This window comes from Paroedura picta, chromosome 2, assembly GCF_049243985.1.
Source record: "Paroedura picta isolate Pp20150507F chromosome 2, Ppicta_v3.0, whole genome shotgun sequence".
NCBI classification, from domain to species: Eukaryota; Metazoa; Chordata; class Lepidosauria; order Squamata; family Gekkonidae; genus Paroedura; species Paroedura picta.
The window spans coordinates 40,257,106-40,281,957 of NC_135370.1; the positions used below are offsets into that span (position 1 = coordinate 40,257,106).

General features: G+C 41.3%; 1 protein-coding gene and 1 long non-coding RNA gene across 12 annotated transcripts in view; one reads left to right on the plus strand and one right to left on the minus strand.

Moving 5' to 3' along the window:
* The window catches only part of COBLL1 (cordon-bleu WH2 repeat protein like 1), a 132,008-nt gene that overhangs the window by 70,186 nt on the left and 36,970 nt on the right, over window positions 1–24,852 (plus strand). For 9 of the 11 annotated variants that reach the window (XM_077319869.1, XM_077319872.1, XM_077319862.1 and 6 more), the window contains one exon: window positions 19,557–19,739. In XM_077319869.1, the coding sequence (XP_077175984.1) occupies window positions 19,648–19,739 (92 nt within the window). In that variant the 5' untranslated portion in view covers window positions 19,557–19,647. Of the gene's footprint in view, window positions 1–1,447; window positions 1,709–19,556; window positions 19,740–24,852 lie in introns of those variants that run through there. The other 2 variants (XM_077319867.1, XM_077319873.1) reach the window with 2 other exon arrangements.
* Window positions 12,556–24,852, minus strand: part of LOC143829287 (uncharacterized) — a 59,996-nt gene continuing 47,699 nt past the window's right edge. The window contains exon 4 of the long non-coding RNA XR_013228053.1: window positions 12,556–12,660. This is a non-coding gene — a long non-coding RNA (uncharacterized LOC143829287). The remainder of the gene's footprint in view (window positions 12,661–24,852) is intronic.

Genomic DNA, 24,852 nt, shown 5'->3' on the forward strand with positions numbered 1-24,852 from the left:
GAGTGACCCTACCTTTATTGTGCGATATCTTAGAGTGCTTTTAACCCTGAATATTTTTCAAATCCGGATTGGGAAAGCAAGCTCCGTAGTAGAGGACCTCTGATAGGCCACACCTGGTCATGTGACAAGCTTGCCTTAAAGGAGAAGCCCCTAATTTCTCTCAACTTCTGTCGGTCCTGGATTTTTTCTCTCTTCTCTGCCTTTTTCAATCCTCTCCCCCCCCTCCTCCAAGAAAATAAAGAGGCTCCCTGCTTGGCTCCTCTCCCTCCCTTCAAGAAAAGAAAGAGGTTTGGCTCCCCCCCCCCCTTCTGAACTACCCTAACCACATGCAGAACACTTTCCTGATTCAATGGGGGGGGGGAGAGGAAAACCCGAGTTCAAAGCGATCCGGATGGAATAAACAAAGTAAGTGCAGACTCTGCCCAGGAGATGAGCTGTCATTCCAGGTGATTCCCCAGGTCCCATCTGGGGACTGACATCCCTACAATGTAACAGCATAGTTTTAACAGAACACTAACTTGGAAATAATGATCGCCTTCTGCTTAGATTGTGATAAGGGATGTTTTTACGCAAAGTATTGTTTTTTTTTTTACTGTAAACCTCCGCGAGACCTTCAGAGAATGGTAGCATAAAAACAGAAAAATAAATAAATAAATAATGGTGGTGGTGGTGGTGATTGTATCTGGCTTGTATCTTACCCTTGAATGCCTTAAGATGGAGCATATTTATCTCCTCCTTGCCTTAGGTTGGAAAGAATCTTTGCACTCATGGGGAATAATCCTGTAGAACCAGCTTTCTCAACCAGGGCTTCATTAAACCCTGGCATTTCTTGACGGCACTGGGAAAGGTTTCCTGAATGAGTGGGAGTTAAATCATTTTTAATATAGTTTTCAAATTCATTAAACATTTTAATTAATTTATTTAGTTAGATTTTTATACCGCCCTTCCCTGTGGGTCTGGGCAGTTTACATAAAACATAGAACATTTACATAGAACATATAACAATATAACAATCATGATATAACTTTTATTGGGTGATATGACCATATATGATCATTTCAACCTCCCCCCTCCAATGTCCAATGATGGATCTGGAGGAGGTGGGAAAGGGAGGGGCCCCAGGTGGGCATGTACCCAGCTCTGCTTCCCAACCATATTCTGCATGATGGCACCACTTCCGGGGTTTTCTCGAAGCCTGAACAATGTTTCAGGGGTTTCTTAATAGTAAAAATGTTGAGAAAGGCGGGTCTATAACCTATGTAGTTTCCAGCTTCTTTTGAAGGTGTGAATATGTCAGAGTGAACCATTGTTTGCCTGCCTTATTACAACAGGAATTCATCAAGGAATGGGAGTGCCTAGTTAAAAGCAGGGGATAAATTCTGATGGGTTTCTCTTGCTGCTAAAGGGTCAAACAGCCTTTACCTCCTGCAAGAAAGAGAAATAGAATTTGGGGGGAGGTTTGTGTCTCTTCAGTAGTCACTTTCATGGATTATTTCATTAGTGTAGCAACAAAAAAGGGAAGGCAGCTGCAAATTTGCAAATTGTTTTTTAACTAGGACTTTGAACTGTTCTCGCCTTCCTTCCCTCTCCGTGTACTAACAGGAGAGTAAAAGTGATCTTTGTATTCTGTACTTGGAGCAGACTTTAGTGCGAAGCACCAGCAACTGCTGCTACTAGTGAAGTACCTAACTCTCAGAAAATACCTGAGGTAAGACGGTTGTTAGTTTATGTGGAGCCTGCAGCCTGGCCACACAGATTTTAAAAGTTCTACTTTATTTATGTGTGTGTAACGTATGAGTTGTGCTGTTTTTTTAAAAAAGCATTTTAGCCTTTCTTTAAGCAAGTAAAATGTGAAATGGCAGCAGATTTTGAAAGTTCACTGTTTATTTCCCTGAGGACCAGAACAGAAAATATTATTATTTTTTTCAACATTAAGGGATGTTTTTGGTGTGTGTGTTTTTTCCTTTGGTGATCATGTGTCTGGTCATTGTTTTGTGGATTCTTGATTTTTCTTATCGTTTTAGATATTTTCATATGTATTCGATTTCCTTAGTCTCATCAATATAAATAGTGATGGGGGGGCAGATACTTTGCCTTGAATGTTGTTCATATTCAGTGTATTAAATAACCTCCATTATGTTTGTACAGGGGATATTTACATGCTGCGCATTAGTCCATGGACTTTGGCAGTTCCTTGTTTTCAAGGGTATTCCATATTTTAAGCAGTAGTTCTTAAGGGGTTCCTGAATGCACAGAAATGTTCCCTTCAGGATAACCAGTAAAATGGACAAAAACTATACTTAAATCAGTTTGCAGCAGCAGTTGGTACAGCCAGGCTCGGACTAGTTGGTACCTGTTTCCTAATGGGCAGCATATGGAATTGCAGAAATAAAGGAATAAGCACTGCAACTCAGCCGTTTGTTGCATTCCCTTTATTAAGCAACACGAGCCAGTCCTTGCATGATCCAGGTTAACGTCTTTCCTGCTTGGTTTCAGATGAGTCACCATCTTAGCCTTTAGCGGCAAAATTAAACAGGGAGTCCAGTGGCACCTTAAAAGACACGTGCTGTTTACTGCACAAAGGCTCTTATTGCTTCAGACAGCACATGGGGCTCACTACATTTAATGTTCTCCATGCTGTATCTGCTGAAGGAAAATACCCTGAAAATCGTGTTGCCCTTTGAGGTCTTTGAAGTGCTACTGGACTTGAGTCTTGCCCTCTATAACTAAGAATTCCTTTCCACTTTATAGCCTAGCATGCCAGAGAATTTAGGAACATTATTCTTGCTGATGCTGTCATGAATTGGCTCATCATGTGGAAAGTTTTGTGAGTGCCCACCTGCAGTGTAAAGAGGGTAGATCCCAGGTGTTCTACCAGCCCCAGCAATAGCTAGGCATAAATAAATAGAAATAAGGAATATGATTTTCCTTACAAGGTTAATTCATTTTCCTGCCTATCTCCACTACTCTTAATGGAGGGAGAGCACTGTCCTCTTTGATATGCAGTGTCAGACATCTAGTGGTCACATGCCTACTTATCTGGATTCTTGTCTCTACTTAGTTGGCAGGAAGAAAGGTGATTTATTTGAAATGAGGTGCTGGAGGAAAGTTTTACAGATACCCTGGAACATCAAAAAGACAACTAATGGGTTCTAGATCAGTTCAAGCCTGGCCTCTCTCTGGAAGCTAGAAGGACTAAACTGAGGTTATGGTACTTTGGTCACATGATGAAAAGACAGAAGTCACTGGAAAAGACGATAATGCTAGGAAAGAGTGAAGGAAGTAAGAAAAGAAAAAGAAAAGTGAGATAGATTGAATCAGTGGCCTTCAGTTTGCAAGACCTGAGCAAGGCAATAAAACAGGACATTTCTGAAGACATAAATTCATAGTGTCGCCTTGTTGAAAGCAGCTTGATTGCAGTTAATACGTACACACACATTTTACTTACAGAATTGCTCTCCCTTTCTGGGAATGCTGGGCAGGAGGAAGAAGAAGAAGAGGAAGAGAAAGGGGAGTTGGTTTTTATACCCGCGTCTGCTCTACCAGAAGGTGTCTTGAAGAAGCTTACAATCACCTTTCCCTCCTTCTCCCCACAACAGACACCCTGTGATGTAGGCGGGGCTGAGAAGCCATGATTGCTCTGTGAGAACAGCTCTATCAGGGCTGTAACAAGCCCAAGGTCACCCAGATGGTTGCATGTGGAGGAGGAGCGGGGAATCAAACCTAGCTCGCCAGTTTAGAAGCCGCCGCTCTTAACCACTACACCAAGCCTGCTAATTGTAATACTAATTAACAAACATGTGCTGGGGGAAGAGAAGTTTTCCTATCTTGGCCAATTTATCTCCTACTCAGAAGTTGCTAATGGGTCAGTGAAATCCCCCAGAGTGGCTGGTGAGATGACGTGTAGTTGTTGCTGTCATTATTTCCAGAATTTAACAATGTGTTCACAATAGAGATGGCTCTCCATTTTGTTGTATTTTGCAAATTGACTGAAGTCTGTGGAATGAGTATAATCACCAAAACATGCTTTAAATGTATATAGAAATTGCTGCTTTATAGAAATTGCTGCTAAACCAGCTGAATATAACTTTCAGGCTTTGTGGCCAGTGTAATGTGTAGCATTTTCATTTTAATAGTTTATTTGCTTGCCGTTGCTGTAGCTCAGGTTCTGTGAGCACAAACAGAATGCTTGTGGTGCTCTGTAGTTTGCAGTAGTGCCCTTTACCCATCACTATATTCGTTCGTTCGTTCGTTCGTTCATTCATTCAATCGATTTGGTACCTGCCACTCTTGGCACACCAGCTTGTGGTAGGTTACATGATAAGCCGAATACAATAAAATACAATCCCCAATTAACCAACGCCCATTAAAACCCCATGAAAACTATACAGATAAAGTTCAAAACAACATGGCGGAAATAACAAGTCCACCCTAACTACCTAACTACCAGCCGGGGCAGCTAGGGGGGTATGACAGCCGACCATGCTGATGATGGAGCTGGCATGGGATCTTCCTCCAGCTCTGGCCTCATCCGTAGACTTGGCGGAAGAGCTCCATTTTGCAGGCCCTGCAGAAAGCCAAAAGCTCTCCCAAGGAGCTTGGAAGTTAGTTTTTGATGACACTGCTGTAGTGCAAGTTAAATGTAGAGAGCAATTCCAGAAATCTAAGTCCAAAATTATTGATAAATACATCTTTTGAAGCATGTTCCAAAAAAGTATAATAAACGGCAATTTGGGAATTTATGTTAGCTTTATCATCTAAAATTCCTGACCATATTCTTGAATTAAAATCACCATTAAAGTAATAAAGTAAAGTACTTCTAAGGATTTCTTTCCCCTCTCCCCAAAAAGGAAGCATCTGAAACCATCTCAAGAGGTACAGTAATTTGAGTGCTAACATCTGCTGCCTGAGCTAATTTTCTATTCAGTGCCTTAAAAATAACCCCCCCAAACTTTAAGATACCTGATTGTGCACACCAGGGGTAGTCAAACTGCGGCCCTCCAGATGTCCATGGACTACAATTCCCATGAGCCCCATTCACTGGCAGGGGCTCATGGGAATTGTAGTCCATGGACATCTGGAGGGCCGCAGTTTGACTACCCCTGGTGCACACTATCCAATATCTAGCAGTAATTGCAGTATCTCCTCAATATTCCCTAACAGAGATCATAGAATCATAAAATCACAGAACCATAGAGTTGGAAGGGGCCATACAGGCCATCTAGTCCAATCCCCTGCTCAACGCAGGATCAGCCCAAATGCTTCCCATCCAAACTTTGCACTTGTTACCATTTCAAGAATCCCTTTTCAGTAGTTCCCTCCTTAGCAATGGCAGCATATAAGGGAAGTATGTATATGAGCAGATTTCTAAGTTCAAAGGGAATAAATAACACACTCACTACAAAACTAGAAAGAACTCTGTCACTCTGAGAATCCCATGAAAATTGCCAACTCCAAGCTTTGAAGAGTATTTGATATATATTTTGGGTGCGCTCAATTGATGCGGGGCAGTGGCTGGGCTCCTTCTGTTATTACCATCAGCCCATGTATAATTAGAGCATGGCCCCAAATTGATACCGTGCTTTTTTTTACGATTGCATATTGCATGGGAAGATCAGTCGTAATGAGAGAGCAGTCTTTTCGGAACATGGCCTTATTGTGTAACCTCTGATAAGCTTCTGTGGAGCCCCAGATTTCCTTGGGATACAGTTTGAAAGTGCTAAGGACACCGCGAGATACACTGTTCTTCATGTGGGTTGTGTCTCTGGCATTTGTTTTTTTGCTATCTAGGGTGAGAGCGTGCTTTGCCGTGTGCGTGAGGCAAGCAGCAGATAAGATCAAAGGGCGCACATTCGTGTTGGGGATTATTACGTCCCACAACATTGCTTTGTTTTAAGTTTCACTTCTTAGTGAGCCCAAGGAAAATGACTCTTTCCCACACCTGCAGAGACAAAAACAAAGGAGGCACAGGTATTTGTAAGTATGACGCGAACAATCATTTTCTTATTATGTACACTGCTTTAATTTGTAATAAAATGTAGCTTATACTTTTGCCATTTTACTAGTAGCCATAGCTAGGATAAATATGGATTTATGTTGTTTTGGGTCTGCTTTACATGCCTCTCTCTCTCTCTCTCTCTCTCTCTTTCTCTCTCTGCCATCCAGTTGCAGCCATGACCTTGTAGGCAGGGAAATTCAGTGGTGATTTGCCGTTTCCTGCCTCTAGGCAGCAATCCTGGACTTCTTTAGTGGTCTCCCGTCCAGATGCTGTCTAGGGCCAACCCTGCTTAGTTCCTGAGATCTGATGAGTTTGGGCTAGCCTGGGCAACCCAGGTCAGGGCCAGTTTGTCACCTACTTTGCAATTTTGCTAACATAAAAGTAGAGCAAATGGGGTCCCTAAAAAGTTTAAATTGTACATAACATGGAAAAGGCACTTTTAAGTAAGGAATCTACCGCTCCCCTGTGTGTGTGCTCCTGGGCCCTCTAAGGATTGCTGCCTATCCTCCCCGTTTGCCAACCCAGGGTATGTGTGTGGGTAATGATATCAGTGCTAACAGGATTAACTGGCTGGACCATTGGAAGGCATCCTGGTTTTCTTTTCCTAAGTGAGCCTTTGGCAGTGCTAGTTGCTTCCTTGAAATGAATCGGCAAATACCCAGGCCTCCTGGGTGGCTTTCATGTGACATTTATAAATGTTTTCTTTTAAACGTACTGATATTTCAATTGCTATCCGAATAGCACCTCCTTAGATGCCACAATTTCATTCATTCATTCATTCATTCATTCATTCATTCATTCATTCATTCATTCATTCACATTTATATACCGCCCTCCCCGAAGGCTCGGGGCGGTTTACATGGAACTGAGAACTCTACAAAGACCCAGCAACCTTTCCAGCCACCCTAGCGTATTTGCTCCTGTGGAATCCTACCTAGCCTGTTCAGCCTTCAGAAGGTTTCTTATAGGTGCACCACGCGACAAGCTTTAAAGGATTAGAAAAGATTCTGCCTGCCCCCCTCCTTCCAGAATTAATCTTGATATATCTTGACAAGTTCTCACGCTAACAAACACTCCTCAAATAATTTAGATGGGGAGGATAATTTGCAGTGGGAATCTAAGACACTCGCAGCTTGCCTTAATGCGAGTTTCCTCAGATTGGAGATTTGCATAGGATTGCTGTTCCTATATTGGGCGCTTTCATGAACGTGACGTGTCGTTGGGCAATGGAATCCTCTTTCTGACGCAGCAAAAACCGAGAGAGAGGAGAGATTTCAGAAGCACAGTGTTGTCTCCCTTCTCTACCTACCTCTGGGTGGTTCTCAGTCTTTCAGGAACACAGGAACACTTCAGTTTATCCTCACAAACAACTCTGTGATGCAGATTAGGCTGAGAAAGGCTGACTTGTCCAAGGGCAGCTCGTGAGCTTTGTGATTGAATGCGGCTTTGAACCTGAGGATCCCCAGACCGAGGGCAACCCGGTAATTATTGCTCTGCCCTCATGGTGCAAAGCTCCAATTACAGTTGAATCTGACTGTATCAATCAATAGTTGTCTGTTTGTTATTCAGTAAATTGAAACCTTTGGTAAAGTAAGTGGATAGCTATATAATTTGCAAGGTCTGAGAGCTGCGTTTTGTGTGTATTTCGCAATAACGCTTTAAAACTTTGTCTGCAAAGTGGTTTGTATGGGGGGGAAGATCTGTTTTGGATTAAGCCAGGGGTAACACACACACCTCGTTCAAATGCTTTATTGTGTTTAGAGGGAATCGGTGTCCTGCCTCCTGGACGTACTTCCAGGCATCTCTACGTTCAGCAGAAGATCTGAATTGAATACTTACAAGTGTATAGAGCCTGTGCATGAGTAAGGCTCTCAAAGATTATCAAGTGCATAGTTAGCTGATTTGCTTCTCGTAGCAATTGAAGACCTTTTCTTTAGCCAAACGCGTAAAGAATATTCACATTTTCAGGCATCCATACACAACTGTGAGCATAAGGAGAGTTGCAGAGAGAGGCACATGGCATTTTAATCCAATTTAGTGGGATCGCTGGTGAGAGGGGCTAAAGGAAGCTTATTCCACATGGTTCCCTGTTTCTTCCGGACTGCCCTGTTGACCAGTGAAGGGGCACTGATTTTGGAAGCAGCCAACAAAATCTCTGCTTTGGGAATCAGAAGAGGTGAACCCAGTCTCCCCAAACAAATAGCAACCTTGACTGCTTAGTTGTGAGCGTGTACAACGGCTTGGTCTCTGACCTTTCTGGCTTGTTCAGTTTGCTGCCTTAGCTGGTTCCCTAATCCTTCCCGTTTCCTCAGCTGACCATCTCCTGCAGTGGTGCCAAAGTAGCTGTTGTTGTATTACATTTTCTTTTTGCATTGACATGAAAGTCCTTCCAACCTATATGTGCTTGTTCATTACCCCCAAATAGCCATGCAACAAAAAATACGTGCATGGAAAACAGGTGTTTTCCTCCTTGGATGGGGAGGAAAAGAAAAGGGTACGTAAGCCCTGAGTGGTTTTTAGCACACTGGCTTTTTAAAAAAATCCTTCCGTACTTATTTGTGTGCTCTGCTGATCCAGCAAAACAAGATCTAACAAATTGGTTTAAAGGATTTAAACCAGTGCATAGGCAGTATCCTCTCTCTTTTTCCCCCTGGAAGCAATGGTCTGCTATTCCTTTCTTCCCTTTTGTGGTCAAGGGTATGCTTAAATTGCATTTTTCATCAGGTTCTGGATTCTCCCTTCCTCTTGTTCTGCATAGGCTCTGCCACATGCTTCAGATGGGGGGAAAGAAGGCTAGGAGGCACAGATCTTTAAAAGGGTCTTCCTAGGTAGTGCAAGTGAAATGTTTGTTGCATTCATAGAATCACAGAGTTGGAAGGGACCTCCTGGGTCATCTAGTCCAACCCCCTGCACTATGCAGGACACTCAGAACCCTATTGCTCTTCCATTGTAACCTGCCACCCCCTTGAGGCTTCACAGAATCAGCCTCTCCGTCAGATGGCTATCCAGCCTCTGTTTAAAAATTTCCAAAGATAGAGAATTCTTCTGGATGTTTAGATGGAATTTTTTTAAATTAATTTCATCCCATTGGTTCTGGTCCGTCCCTCCGGGGCAAAAGAGAACAACTCTGCTCCATCTTCCATATGGCACCCTTTTAAATACTTGAAGATGGCTATCAAATCCCCTCTCAGTCGTCTCCTCTCCAGGCTAAACAGACCAAGCTCCCCCAACCTTTCCTCATACATCTTGGTCTCCAAACCCCTCACCAAACTGGACACACTCCAGTTTGTCTACATCCCTCTTCAACTGGGGTGCCCAAATCTCACTTAGCAAAAACAACATGTATATAGACTCCTCATACCAGTGTAATGCCAGTGCAAATTATCGCAGTGTGTGTCCAAAAGAGTTTTGAGGGAAAATACTGAAAGCATTTCAGAGCTATCCCTTCCTGCGCCAGTTCTGGTGGGGCCCGTGAACAGCTGTGACACATCATCAATAGCAACAAGAACTTTAATGATGTATGTAACATAGAACATAACTGGGTTCCACGTGGGAGTCTTTCACTGGGCCTTTTCATCCCTGCCATTTAAGTAGTGGGAATGCAAGCTCGTCTTTCCAGGGCTCTCCGTAAGTATTTATCTAGAGCTTCAGTTTGAGGCCAAGAAGCGCCAACTTCAGCATTCCCTACAGGTGCCCTTTCAGCTGTCTCAGACTTGATCCTGGTTGCAGTTCTGTCAGTCTTTCTCTTTCCCCTTCCTTCCTTCCTTCCTTCCTTCCTTCCTTCCTTCCTTCCTTCCTTCCTTCCTTCCTTCCTTCCTTCCTTCCTTCCTTCCTTCCTTCCTTCCTTCCTTCCTTCCTATCTCTCTATCTCTCTATCTCTCTTTCACCCTTCAAGAAAAAAGGGAAGTCTTGGGAGATGTACTAGCTCAGAAATTCCATCACATCAGTATAGTTGCAAGCTCTAGGTTGGGAGATACCTGGAGACTTCGGGGGTGAAGCCAGGAATGGGCAGGATTTGGGGCAGGGAGGGACCTCATTGGAGCATAATGCTATGGAGTCCACCTTCCAAAGCAGACGTTTCCTTCAAGTGAGCTGATCTTTGTCACCTAGAGATAAGCTATAATTCCCGGCGATCCCCAGGCCCCACCTGGGAACTAGCATCCCAGCACCAATACTTTGCCTAAACACTGACTGTTTAAAGATGTTTGTGAATCTGTCTAAAATCTTGGATTAAATCAAATTATTCAAGTTCCTATAAATCTTTGTAGGATAATATACTTGCCAGGTAGGGAAAAAAAAGGCTTAAATGCTAATTTCAAGGCTGTGTTTCAAACACCAGAAACACATAGTAATGCTTACATTTGGCTGGTTTGTGATAGCATCTAACATTTATATTTTTCAATTGGTACTAAAATCATCACTTTACAAATGTGTACATATAAGAATTTACAGTCCCTTGTATGCAACCACTATTAAAGGTTATATATGCTATGAACCTTCCCTGGCTCTTCATGACCTCTGACCACAGGTTCAGATTTGTGCTCCAAGTTCACAGGTAACCAAGAAGGTCTGGTATTTAAACATTTACTTCCCAATCCCTCTAGAGAATAAGGAATTCCTCCCACCTGTCCCCTTGGGAATCTCTTCTTGTTATGGGTTGATATCCTTTTTTTGTGAACAACTGATCATCTGTATAAAGTTTATAGCTAATACTCTGATCATTTTTGCAGATTGTGATAGAGTTCCTGACCTAATGGGGGTGGATTCTATCTACTCAGATATTGATTATTCTTCATATTATGAGTATTCCATACCATTTTTTGATGTTATGATTTTCAAGGATTCTGACAACAAATTTAAAGTAAAATCTTATTCTAAATCTACTGACTCTTTTTCTCTTTTTTCATCTATTCCATTTAAGGAATAACATACATTATCAACAGTTGTTAAGATGTAAAAGAAATTAAAGTCATCCTTGGAATTTCATCAAATAATCCAGACAAGGACAATTTTGTGGTTCAGGGTTATCTTCAGCATGTCATTAATAAAGCTATCACTAGGGCTGATTTTGTACCCAAAGAACAATTACTGGATGAAAGGGTTAAAAAAGCTAATAATAGGATTTAGAGCTCTTTAGTTTACACTCTTATCTAATCTAACTGTATATAATTCAAACACAGTAACACATTGTCCAGTCCAGACCAGGATGTGAAAATCCCCCTATGGCTTCAGAACTAAGTTGATTAGGGATCATGTTATAAACTCAGACTTTCTAAGGAAAGCAAAATGTTCTGATGGGGTGTTGGGTCATTACAAATGTGGAAGGTGTACCATCTATAATATGACCATTGAAGGAAAGAAATTATTTTATTCCAGGACATTTTATACTGTTAGAGTAATCTCTTTCACCAATTTCAGTTCTAAGAATATTATATATTTATTACTATGTCCATCTGGATTGGGATACATTGGAATGTCTGCTAGATGTATAAGAGCAGTAATTGTGCACAGATCTAAAATTAAAAACAAGCCATGGATGCACCTTTATTTGGTCATTTTGTGGCAATGAATCACTCAGCAGATAACAATATTTTTTGTGATTTATAAGTCCATTCATTTTGTCAAACAGTTGTCCAGAATTTGTTATTTAAAAAGGAGGCTTTTTGGATTCATAAATTACAGTTTCCCTTCTGGGTCTGAATAATGAGCTTATCCTGTTATTTATAAGTTTATACAGAAGCATTCTTAGCTTTACAGTACTATAGTTTCTTCCTTTAAATTTAGTATCTCCCATTTACTGAGTCTTGTTGTAAATGTAACAGGCAGTTCTGCATTTTGTGTTTCGATGAATATGTGGGCTCCGTCTGATTTCTTTCTGGTAAGCTGCCAGTGTATATTTTAATAACAATGTAATGTGTATTTGTTGCATTTTAGTGCTTTAACGTGGTTTTTGGTCTATAGTCCATAGCTTATCAGCAGCAGACACTCTGCCAGATTGTTTACCAAATAGGGAGTATCCCCAATTGCAATATGTTGACTCTGGAACTTTGAAGGAAAATATTTTTGTGTACATTTTATGCCTGAAGAAGTGTTATTCACATAGCATACATGTATTAGAGATTGTGTACGTCTCTTGGAATCCATTTGCAAAAGGACTTAAAGTATGTTAATCTCTAATCTCACTATAAATTTTGGCCATTTACATTTTGCATTGATTGATGGGTCAGTTTCATTTCAATATATTTTATATCGTACTTTTGGTGTTTGGTTAATTTGATGTTCATTATATGTTGTGTTCATATATTTATTTTCTGACTTTTGATTTTTTTTGTAATGTTTACTGCGTAATATTTACACAAAGCTTTATTAGAGGACACTCAGTAGCTAGTTTCAGGCAGAACAGTAGCAAGAAATATGAACGGATACATTTCTAGCTAATCCTTCACTTGCAAAAAACCTGCATTCCCTTTGCTGGGAATGAGTCCTAAACTGAGTATCAGAGTATGGATACCTGTCTTGTCATCAGTCTTGACATGGATCTCCAGTCCAGTCTGATAGATGTAAATGGGTTTTCCTGTAGCTGGGGAGCTCTCTTTTTTAGCCATTCAGAATTTAGGGATTCAGGCTTAGAGTTTCCTTCCAAGTCTGCTCTTGACTAATCCCTGTAAAAGATGGAGTAAAAGTAGGTTACTCCATGATCTATCTTGGTACTGTGAAACTTAGTCAAATGGTGAAAATTGGGGTTGGAGTTCAGTTTCTTTTCCCAGCTCAGTTGATCATATAAACCTGACCCCTGCCTTCTCATTCTGGAAAGAAGATCTAACTACCCTATCACCATAAATAAACATATGTTACTCCAAGAGCCCACATCTCCTTTCTCTTGCCCTGACTAACAATATACACTGATGACAAGCATGTTAAGTGCATGGGTGAATACACCAGAAGGTGTAAGGGGCATACATTCAGATTGACTCAAGCCAAAAATATACCCCCCCCCAAAAAAAAAACTAATTGGTAGATATTTCGACATCTCAAAATAGCTGGGATTTGGGGGGGGGTGAAACATTCTGGGGGAAAAATATATATATATTTATATATAGGAATTAATAGGAAGATTGGCAAAGCCTGAAAAACAGCTGAGCAGCTGGAGCAAATTGCTTCCACTACTCAGCCTTTTTTTCAGGCTTTCTTCTGCAGTATCTTAAAGGGACTGCAGACGACAGCTTGAAAAACAGCAGAACCAGCCAGAAGTAATCTTCCCACCAGCTTAGCTTGGACTCTCTTGTACAGCCCTGTTTAATAGTCTCAAACTAAAAAACACCCAGAAAAAATTGCACTAGTTTTGTGATCATTTTCCCACCCATTCTGCTATTGGAACTGAAGGATTCTTGAAATCTCTCCCTTTCACAGTAACATATTATTTTATATGATTAACACATTTATATAGAATGTAAAGGCTAATGCAGATGTTCTTAAGCCTCAGGAGCTCACTGTTAGGAATTTGTTGCAGCAGTGGAATAAGAACGAAGGCCTACACAGTAATTTCCCCTCCCAGTGTATTATAGGGTCTGACACACTTTCCTCAGATATAGTCCCGATGCCATATTGACCCTTGCTAAAAGCATAAACATCTTTAGAGGATTTGGCTTTAACCTGTTGATCAGAGAAAGCTTTCTGGCTTTTTGAAGCAAGGGAATGTCATTTGAACCTTGGAGATAGCTGAAAAGCGTCTTCTGTTTCCTTGACTGCTGTTTTCCAAAGGTCAGATGATCAGATCAACAGAGGGGTCGGTGCCGGTCAGTCAGAAGGAAACAGAACAACTTGGACAGCTGGCTTCTGGTTTCAACAGGATACAGAAAGCATTTCCCAAGATTCCTTTGAGTCTAGAGTTTAAATTGTCATGGTTATGTGCCCAGTTAAGTGATTTATCCCCACGAGGATTGGACCAATTACACTTTCCTTCAAAAGCACAAAGGTTGTTCAAAAGAAATGCTTGAAACAGCCCTTCAGCACTAAGGAGAATTATTTATTTTCTGTGGCTGGAAAACAAAGAACACGCATAATGCCATAGTGGGTGGAACTTGTTAGTTATTTTCAAGTGATGGATCAGTTGTTTTGCTTGACACAGAATAGGGAGAGAGTGGGAAGTGTAGAAAACATTTATCTTTAATGAATGTAAAGGAGTGTAGGGGACGTATTCCACTGGGCAGAGTTCATCCTTATCATCGGTATAATTAATACTATTAATTTGCCTTGTATTACCTTTTTATTATTGTTTTGTTATGTCTGCTCTCCTGTATCCCTAATGATTTCTAATGAGACTTATAATTGTATGGCCGAGAGCAGCACCTTATATTTATCTAGATTTCGATCACATTTTTATCCTGCACTTTCTCCAGTCTTTCTTCCCTCCCCTTTTTTCATCCTCACAATATGTCTGTGAGCAGGTTAGGCGGAAGGAGTGTAACAGGTTCATAGCCAAGCCAGAAAGATGCTTTGCTGAGTGAGGATTTGAACCCGAAACTCCTCAGTCCTAGTCAAATACTCTTGCAGTGTGAGCAGTTATACTCTTCAGAGTTCACTGAAGTCAGTCTATTTGAGGTGGCACTATTAAATCACTTCACTGAGCTGGCTAATTTATTTTCTCAAGTCAGAACAATAATGGACATATACAGAGATGTCCTTGGTATCACTGCCGAAAAACCTCAGCTTGTTGAACAGGCTACCGTTCAGAAATACTGACAATTACTAATTAAAGAATTGTAAGACCTTTTTCATTTATCTTGGCATTGGTCCATAAGGCTACAGCTGTTACAGAACTCAAGAGTTTAGCATTTGTGTAGATGTGAATCAACTTCCTTGTTTTATCTTCTAATTGTCAAAATCCAATATAGATGTGGCTTGGGGTGGAACAGGAGAACATTAAAAACTTATGCAGCTAAATAAAAGGCAATAATTCCTGGTAGACACCTTGATGATTAATTTGCATTAAAATTAAGAGTATTTGTTGTACAAGTTGCATTTGGTGCAAGTTGAATGCCAAGCTTATTTCTGGAAAAATCTGAGGCATTCTCTTTGTGATCTTGGATATAAGAGATGTGAATTATTTATTATCATATGACATGTGTGTGATATAGCTAGAAGATCCTAAGATTGCCTGGCTGCTAGGCATGAGAGATTTGGAGGTGGCTTGTCTTTGGCTGCCCCCACATCACGGTCCTGATATGCCTTGGAGGTTGCCCTTCCAAATGCTAGCCAGAGCCAACGTTGCTTAGCTTCTGAGATCTGATGGAATCAGGTCAGGTAGAGATATAAAATCTATACTTTATGGGTTTATGGGTATGCACATGGACACACATACCTATGAGAATATACCTTTTGTAGGAAGTGTTGAAGTTTGAATGTTTGTATGGATGGGCTGCATTCTGAATGGCATTATTATTATCTGTTGTATGGTGGGTGTAGTGTAGCCTGGAGACCCTACCTGGCAGCTAGGCAAGGGATGTTTGAAGGTGGTTTGCCATTGCCTGCCTCTGCGCCATGACCCTATTAATCCTCATAGGTCTTCCATCCAAGTACTAGCCAGGATCAGTCCTGCTTCTGAGATCTGAAAAGTCTGCAGAATGGTGAAGGGCAAAGAAAGGAATCCAATGGAGAAATTTTATGGATTTAGCGTAGTGGTTACCAGCCAGAGCATGGAACAGGCACTATAGAACAGGCAATAGTAATAAAGGGAAATTTTGATATATGCTGCCATATTAGTTCCTGACTGTTGGAAGTCCTGATGGACCTACAGCAGCCCATATCCTGGAAACTTTTATGGCAAGGCATATCTATTTTTATGAGGTATATGTTGCTTTCCTGATTTAAAACTCCTGTTGCATTCCTGATTTAAAAGGCAGATGGCTTTTGAGGTATGGGTGACACATGGGAAAATGATTCCAGGGTTGTGCACTGTTCCTTAGTTCATTTATCTATAATATATATTTCTATCCTTCCTCTCTAGGAAATCTTGCCTGAGGTGGTTAACAACAAAAATAGAATGGAAAAAAGCACAATTCGTTTTAAATTATTCAAAATGATTAATATTTTTTCCTCATAAAATAATCAATAAAACCAATAGTGTAAAGATTTACAAGTCATGCTACGTAGCATAGAGAGGCTACTGTGTTTATATTTGTATGTCACTTGCTTCTGATTGTATTGTGTTTGTAATGATTTCTTTCAATCATTCTATTCTGTTGTCTCTCTTAAAGCTGACTGCACAAATATTAACAATCCTAGACTTTAGAAAGAAGAAGCAAATGGACAACAAAAAGATTTTTTCCCCCTCATAAGCACCATTTAGGCAACTTGTCTCCCTGTGAAGACCAAAAGCAGTTTTCAAAAAAGAAGGTAGTTCTGAATTCCAAAAACAAATGAATAAACCCAAACAAATCTGGCTCGTTGGTGTCTAGCACACTGATTTTATTGGTCCCAGACTGTAGGATCCAGGCTGAGAGTCCTTTGGCTGGTATTTCTGACAGGTCCCCACAGTTTACATACCTGCAGAAAGAGGAGGGAGAAAAATTGGCCTGGACTGCTGCTAGCAGCCTGCAGTAAAATCAGCAGGTACTTCCCTTTTCACCTCCTCTGCCAGAAATATTCCATAAGTGTCATTTAAATAGCCACATCTGTTCAGCAGAGCCCCACACTACAGCTAATGGGTGTTAGGCAGCTGTTCCTAAAAGGCAGGGGCTGAATCTAAAGTTGCCAGCTCCAGTTTGGGAAATACCTAGAGATCTTGGGAATGGAATCTGAGGAGATCAGAGTTCGGGAAGCGGAGGGGACATACTTCAGTGGAGTATAATGTCACAGAAGATCAGCTGTAATTCCAGGAGGCCTCCAGCCACTACCTGGAGGTTGGCAATCCTGGTTGGATCTTTCTGAAGCAGTTGGTTGAACAAGTCGCTAGCAATGTGGTCATTCCTTACTGTGTGCAGTTGGGTCCTTGCTAATGACATTCTTGTTGTGCCTTTAAGAGTACAGACTGTGAGTCCAGGAGAACATTCAGAGCTTATATTACACTGAACCATTGTGAAAGCAGTAAATGACCCATATCTTTAATACAAAGGCATATTATTTTAATATGTTCTCTCCCTCCTAGTAACTGGTATCCAGATATCCACTGACTCTTCATTTGAAGTTTTTGATTGGCTGTTCTGTCAAGAAATAGTTTTAGAAATACCCACCATAGATTTGTCTAATTCCTCTGTTTTAAAGCTAAGCAAGCATCTATATTCACAGGAAATCCGTATATAAAAGCATAAAGAAGCATTTTCTTTCATCCATTCTAAATTGATTTAGGTTAACTTCATAGGTCAGATCCAAGTTCAGTATTTTGCGTTTCTATCTTCATTCTCTACACCAAACACATTTTTCCTTGCTTTTGTTCTAAACTGGAAACGCCTCCAAATTCTTTAGCCTTTCCACTTAGAGACTGTGCACCACTGCTAATTTTAGTTACCATTTTCTTTACAGTATCCTTCTTGAGATAGGGTGACAGGAACTTAATAATGTATTCCAAATGCAGCTGCAGCAGAAATTTATACAATCGAAAAATAATAGCTATTGTATTTTTAATCAGTTTCTGGATAATCTCCATCTTGCAGCTTTTTTGCCACTGCTGTACCCTGAGTGGGTAGCTAGCCACTGCTAGTTGAGAGCCACTGGTGTATATATGAAATGAAGCTCTTTTGAACTTATTCCTGGGCCCATGTTGATTAGTTTACATTTACTGACATTAAACCTTGTTTGCTGTGTTGCCATTGTCCCTTCACTCATTCTGAAGAGATCCTATTTTGGAGCTCCTTGTAGTCCGCTTTGGCTTTCACCATCCTGAATAATTTGGTCTGCACAAACTTGGCCATGTCCTTGCTTTTAATTATTTATTGTCAATCCTAATACAGTTGTTGGGTACCTCTGCTTTTTACTTCCCACAATTGTGGTAATGGTCCAATATACTCCTAGTTTCTGCTTGTGTTTAATGAGTTGCTTATTCAGGAATGGGAGAGGAATGGGAAGGCAACTGTAAGCCGCTTTGAGCCTCCTTTGGGTAGGGAAAAGCGGCATATAAGAACCAACTCTTCTTCTTCTTACTCCATGAGACATCCTGTTTCTTATCTCATGACTTTGATTTTTCAGGGGCTTTTGGTGAGGGATATCAGAAGAAGCTTTTTGGAAGAATATAGCAGTTTGCTTGTTTTGTTTTGTTACATTTATATGCCGCTGTCCCCAGCACAGCTAGCTCACAGTGGCTCACAACAAAATCAGTGTACAAATTTAAAACCATAACAATTAAACTCCCCTCCCCCCATAGCTCCCTCCTGATTTCTTATCACCCTCCCACCCAACCCTAGTTGAATGCCCTTGGAGATAGAATATAGCAACCCTGAGGAAGGGCTAGATCTTTCTTCCTCACCTGGCCTCAACCAAAGGCCTGTCAGAAGAGCTCTGTCTTACAGGCCCTGCAGAACTTTACAAGCCCCTGCAAGGCCCTCAGCTCTCCCAGGAGCTCATTCCACCAGGCCGGAGCCAAAAATTCCCTGGCCCTGGTTGAGGCCAAGCAGACTTCATGTGACCCAGGGACCTCCAATCTGTTTGTTGCTGTAGAACGCAATGACCTGTATGAGGTATAGGGAGTTAGACAGGCACATGAGGCCCAGATTGCATATGGCCTTAAAGGTCAGAACCAATACTTTGAACCTGATCCAGTACTCAGTTGGTAACCAATGCAGCTGCCTCAGCACAGCCTGGATATGGGCCCTTCATGGTGTCCTAGTGAGGACCCTAGCAATTGCATTTTGCACCAGCTACCACCCCAGGAGCAGGGACACAACTAGTAATTAGTCAGTCCTTAGCCCTAACAGTGAACACTGTTAAAGAACTCCAAGAGGTTGGTGAGGCAGGATTTCCCTTTGGTCAGAGGGCCTTAGGCAAATCTGGCATTGGACTAGGTGACCTGTAGGGCCCCTTCCAACTCTATGATTGGATTATGTGTCTCTCATTATCCTCTTTTGATAATGTCTTCTACCTATTTACCTTCCATACCTTTTATGGTGTTATATTTTGTCTATCTGAAGATGAAAATATATTTTATAAATTTGTTAACATTTGATTTAAAAAACGTAAAAGCAGAGGAAAATGTATGCTTATTTCCTGTGAAAATATTACTTATACTTTAGCAGTGTGCTTCAGATTGTACAGATTTGTTTCCCAGGAGCATTATAAATGCTGTAGTCTTGGTAAATTCAGATATAGTCTCATAAATACAATGAATAATGGCTTGGGCAATTTCATAAAGACAACACTTAATTGTAATGTTCTAAGGAGAAGGCGATTGTGTCAGCCAGGAAGAAAAGATCAAATGATTAAGAGCGGCAAAAATTATTTCATTGCTGTTCAGAAAACTTTCCCTAGGGATGCTTTGCAAAACAGTCCTTGGCCATTTTGTTCATAAAAATAGTTTTCGTTTACTATTTACTAAGGGTTTTTTACCCCGATTTTTATTCTGTTTTAGAAGGAAAGCAAAGCCGAAAGCTCCTCTCCCTCCATCTGAGAGAAAAAGTGCTGAGTTTTCTTCATTTGATGATTCAGAATTAAACTTCACCATGGAACAAAAAGAGAATATCATTGACAGAGACATCGAGCTGTCTGTGGTTCTTCCAGGCGAAGTGATCAAGTCTACATCAATTAATGGCAAGTATGTTGAAGAAAGTTTCTAAATTCTCCCTCATTGTAGTTGTGGTAACTTTCTAGGCTAGAATGACAAAGACATGTATAAAATTTTAGTAGCGGATATACAAAGGTATATTTGTTGTGATCCAGAGGGGCACATGGTTCTTCTTCATGCTTATATGATTATTCAAATAGAATCTAGAACTGATTTGAAATTTATTTTTTGTACTCAAAATGGAAGTGTTTCTCTGCTATTCATCCAATCCTTGAGCACTAATTACAGCTCAGATACAATACACAAAGAGGCCTTTTGAATGCTCCAGAGAATTATGCAGTTCTTTAGCTGGACACCAGAGCACAGCTCATGAAAAGTTTGGATTCTGGAGACCCAGGGCAGGGGTGTGTATGTGTGTGTGTGAGTGAGTGAAACTGAGTGACACTGCTCTCTGACCAGATTGAGCTATGGTAGAGTTCCTTTATTTACTCTCTGTACATTTTCCTCAGGTCATGTTACAGCAACTGGGACTGAGGGATAACTTAAAATGGGAATATTAATATCATGAGGGTAGAAGGAAGGCTTTGTTGAGACATGATAAAGAAACTGTTTAGAAGCGAGGAAGAGCTGGATGTTTGTACCCTGCATTTTACTACCCAAAGGAGTAGTAATAATTAACTCCTACCCATTCAGGAAATCCATCGGAGCCATGAAGAAACCTTGGTTGAGGAAGCTGGTGTAGCTAATGACTCAATCACTTCAGCATGTTTTGTCATCCAGGTCCTATCCATAATTTACTGCAAACAGTGTTTAATTAATTTCCCCAAACATGCGAAATTTTGACTCCCAACTTGAAAATAGTGAGTCACGTACTTCTGATGCAACGTGTTGTTTATGCACAACCCTAGTAAATATGTATATACGTGATTGGCAGGTTGCTAGACTGCAAGTGACAGATTGTTTTGAATATGATCCATTTAGCAATCGGTACTAAAATCCAAAGATCTGATTCACAGATGGGATTTCTGTATGTCTTAGCTCTTGTCAAGCATAAATTGTAGACAGATAGTGATATTACTACTATGGTTAGCACAATATTTATTTCATACAGGCTCTACATTTAGAGTTGCCAGCTCTGGGTTGGAAAATACCAGACTGGGCATGGAGCCAGGAGAGGGTGGGATTTGGGGCAGGGAGGGGCCTCAGTGGAGTATAATGCTATGGAGCCCACCCTCCAAAGCAGCCATTTTCTCCAGGGAAAATGATATCAGTTTCCTGGAGATGAGTGGTAATTCTAGGGGATCCACAGGTTTGACCTGGGGAACGGCATCCCTATTAATTCAATTTAAAAAGTAATCTTAGTGTTTCGAAACTAGCCCTTTCGCTTCAGAACATTTTGGATAAAAACTGATGTGATAGCATCCTAAATCCAAAGATCTTGAAACAAAGTGGAGCCTGTATGCCTAAGTCCTTTAAGTTCGATGTGGCAAAGGCTTACACAAAACGATGCAGGATTCACAGTGGTGACAGGACTGGTCTGCTATTTTACAGTGTCTAGTGGAAACAAAGAGGCTATGTGTATATTTTGCTGCTCTTCACTTGCATCTGGGTGGTCTCTGGTTTTCAGACACCAAAAATTAGATGTGTGCCCTAACATTTTTTCCTAAATTCAAGTGAATGAAACTTTGTTGGTCTTAAAGGTGCCACAGGACTCAAACTTTGTTCTAGTTTTTCCTAAATTTAAGCAAGTAAGCCGCAATCATGAGCCTCTTGTGGCGCACAGTGGTAAGGCAGCCGTCTGAAAGCTTTGCCCATGAGGCTGGGAGTTTGATCCCAGCAGCCCGCTCAAGGTTGACTCAGCCTTCCATCCTTCCGAGGTCGGTAAAATGAGTACCCAGCTTGCTGCTGGGGGGTAAACGGTAATGATTGGGGAAGGCACTGGCAAATCACCCCGTATTGAGTCGGCCATGAAAACGCTGGAGGGCGTCACCCCAAGGGTCAGACATGACTCGGTGCTTGCACAGGGGATACCTTTACCTTTACCTTTTTAAGCCGCAATCAGACACTAAGTATCTAACGAGACACATCAGCTTGGAAGTGGTTGTTTTGGGTTTGGGCTTTTTTCTACTCAACCATTTTATTTGGCATGCCATCCTTTGTTCTTCTGTGTACCAGTGTCCAGAAAAAAAAAAGGCTGACCAGTAAATTACTGTAGTTTGATGTGAAATTTTTCAGGAAGGCCAGGATTGGTGTTTAGAATTGGGCATTATAGAAGCAGTTTTTATACATGAGGCCAAATGAGCTGTGAACGTCAAACTTTTAGAACTATCACAAGGAAACCAGCTAGCTATCATGTGGCTCCCTCACACAGCAGTTGACCAAAAATGATAGCTTTGGGGAGGCCTAGAGAAGGAAATACATGTAATTTTTAAGGCAATCCTTTTTATGCAACTTGGTAATCTTTCCTGTGACGTGTTTTGTTGAGTCTTGGGTTCAACAAGACCCTTTTATAATTCACAGAGACGTTGTGTAAGCTGTTCCATTTAGAAGGTGGAAAGTTCATTTCATCATAATCTCTGTTATTCATTATCAGGGTTGACCAAAGAGCAACTTAACAACGGTAGAGTAAAGCTTCTGTATTGAGTGTTTATTGTACATACTATTATACTAAGTGGGAATTTTTAAAATAACTGTGGAAACTCTACAGCGTTTTATCTCATGCATGTTTTCAGGCATGTTTGTGGGATCTTGCTTCTAGTTTGTGCTTCCATATGTGCTTTCTGTTTGTGCCTTTTCATTATTTACTCAAATCTTCAAATTTCGGGGGGGCGGGGGCGGATAGTGAACTTTAAAGCAGAAGACCTGAATATGTCAGTGATTCTTAAGACTGTGGGTGAGGTCGCAAAAGCAGATTACAATCCTTATACAGTGGTTTTCAACGTGGGGGGTTGTGACCCCTCGAGGGGTCATTTGGCCCTTTCTTGGTGGCAGCATGGTGCTGGCCTCCTCTGCAAAGCCTCATAGCTCATGGAAGCTGCAAGTGCTGCGGCAAGCAAGAGCAGCGGCGGTGGCAGCACATGCACGCACACGCATGCACACGTGCTGCTGCTGCCCCTGCTGTAGGGGTCATGGCATTAGGGTGATTGAGAACCGCTGTTTTTGTAGATGGACTATAAAGTCCAGAAGAAGGAAAAACAACAGGGTGCACTAAGAGAGTAGTAATACTGTCAGTATATCTAATTCTCAACAAGACCAAATTTGTGGGTATTTAAATCTGGAAACTGGAGCCATGAACTGACAAGTCACATGACTTTCATGGCTTGGAGTGGAGAAGTCAAATGCCTTCTCAACTCTGGCTTGGAGTGAACTAAGTCCCTTTAAATGTCCCAGACTCAAGAGTTCACTCTACGCCATGTGACTTCATGGATTCTAGTGAATGGACGCTGAGGCATTTAAAGGAACCTCAGTTCCTTTAAATGCTTTGGACTCACAGAACCGAACAAATTTGGCATTCCCAATTATTTATAGAATCTGAATACCATACCAGTATTGGGATTCAGGAATACCAATATTACCCAAACCCGTCTCTGAAAGGCCTTGGCAAATGGCACTCATGTACCGTGGAAGAGCTTTGCCTGATCCAAATGTTGCAAATACTGATGGTGAAGGAAGCTGGACTAAGCTTCAATGATAGCAGAAGGGATTTGCTCCTTCTAGGAAACTAAAGCCTGATTCTCTTACACTGACTAGCAAGGTGGAAGATGAGGGAGTAAGAGTGATCAGTATATAAGATGTCTTGATTTTAAAAAGTCAATAGCATGCTTTATGGACAATTTCAAGATTTCAAAAATGGGCTTTAATTTTTAATTTGCTTAGAAAATTCCTAGTCTCCTGCCACAACTTCTTGCAAATGTGACTTTATGTTCAATGGTCTGCCTTCTGTTATACTGCTCAGCAAAGCTAGACATTTTCCTCCAACCTAAGTGGTTCTTCACAGGCAGAAAAAAGCCCTCTTAGGCTGGGGGAAAACCTTCACGTTTTGCTGAGCAATGGTGGAATATAGGTCAGTGACATTAAATGGAAGCATACTTGGCTTCTACTACGTGTTACACCACTTGCCACATTTCCTCCTAAGCTAGGAAATACACACATTAGAATATGTGAAGAAGGACCACACTTCTTCATGTTAAGTTCTGTGTCTCTAGACATAATACGAAAAAGTGAGCATAAGAAAAGCTTCTGTGCTTTGTCATTCCACTCAGTAACACAGCTTATATGGGGAAAACAGAGTTGCTTACCTGTAACTGTTGTTCATCAACATATTGAGTGCAGACACACATTGGGATTGCACACGTACAGTAAAGTCAGCTAATGATTTTATCCTTGGGGTTCATATCCGAGGTAAATATGTCCAAATCCAAAGCTTAAGCATCCTCTGGAGCTGCTCACCATAAAGTCTGTAATATTCACTTGTGGAAACCAATGCAGACTCAGCTACAGTGTCATCCAGAGAAAGATCCCAGGTGCTATCTGGACTGTTCCAAGGCGGAATGGAGGATCTCTCAGCTACATTTTCACGTGGATTATAGAAGGACTCCAAAATACAGGCACTTTCACCAAAGTTCAGAGAAGGGTTTAACTCTTCTGCAGGAATCGGGCGGTCCTACTGGTCTAAATAGGCTGTGGACTGACCATAGGGTGGCTGTGAAGCTGGTCTCCAGATCAGTGAGGGAACCAAACATGACTGGCCCAGGGACATACCTCACAACCTCAACCTCAGAGTCCATTGCACACTCCTGAAGAAGGTTGCCCCTTGGGGATGGAGTTCCCCGAGTTGACCAATTTTCCAAGGGAGGATCTTGGAATAGGACATCAGCAGGGCCACAAGATGGATGTGACTTATCCTTATGCCTTTCGAACCTGACTGGCAGGAAATTCCCACATGCACGGTAGGGGGCCGGGGCGGGCAAGCACCCCCTTTTGGAGCTTAGCAAGAACTAAGTTCTCCTCAGCAGGTCTGCACGGGGACTGTCCCAATGTGAGGTTGCACAAGATGGAAGATGAATAAACAGTATGAAGCATTTTATAAAGACCAAACGAGTGGGTGGCATTATTAGATTTTATGTTATGAACTAACACATTT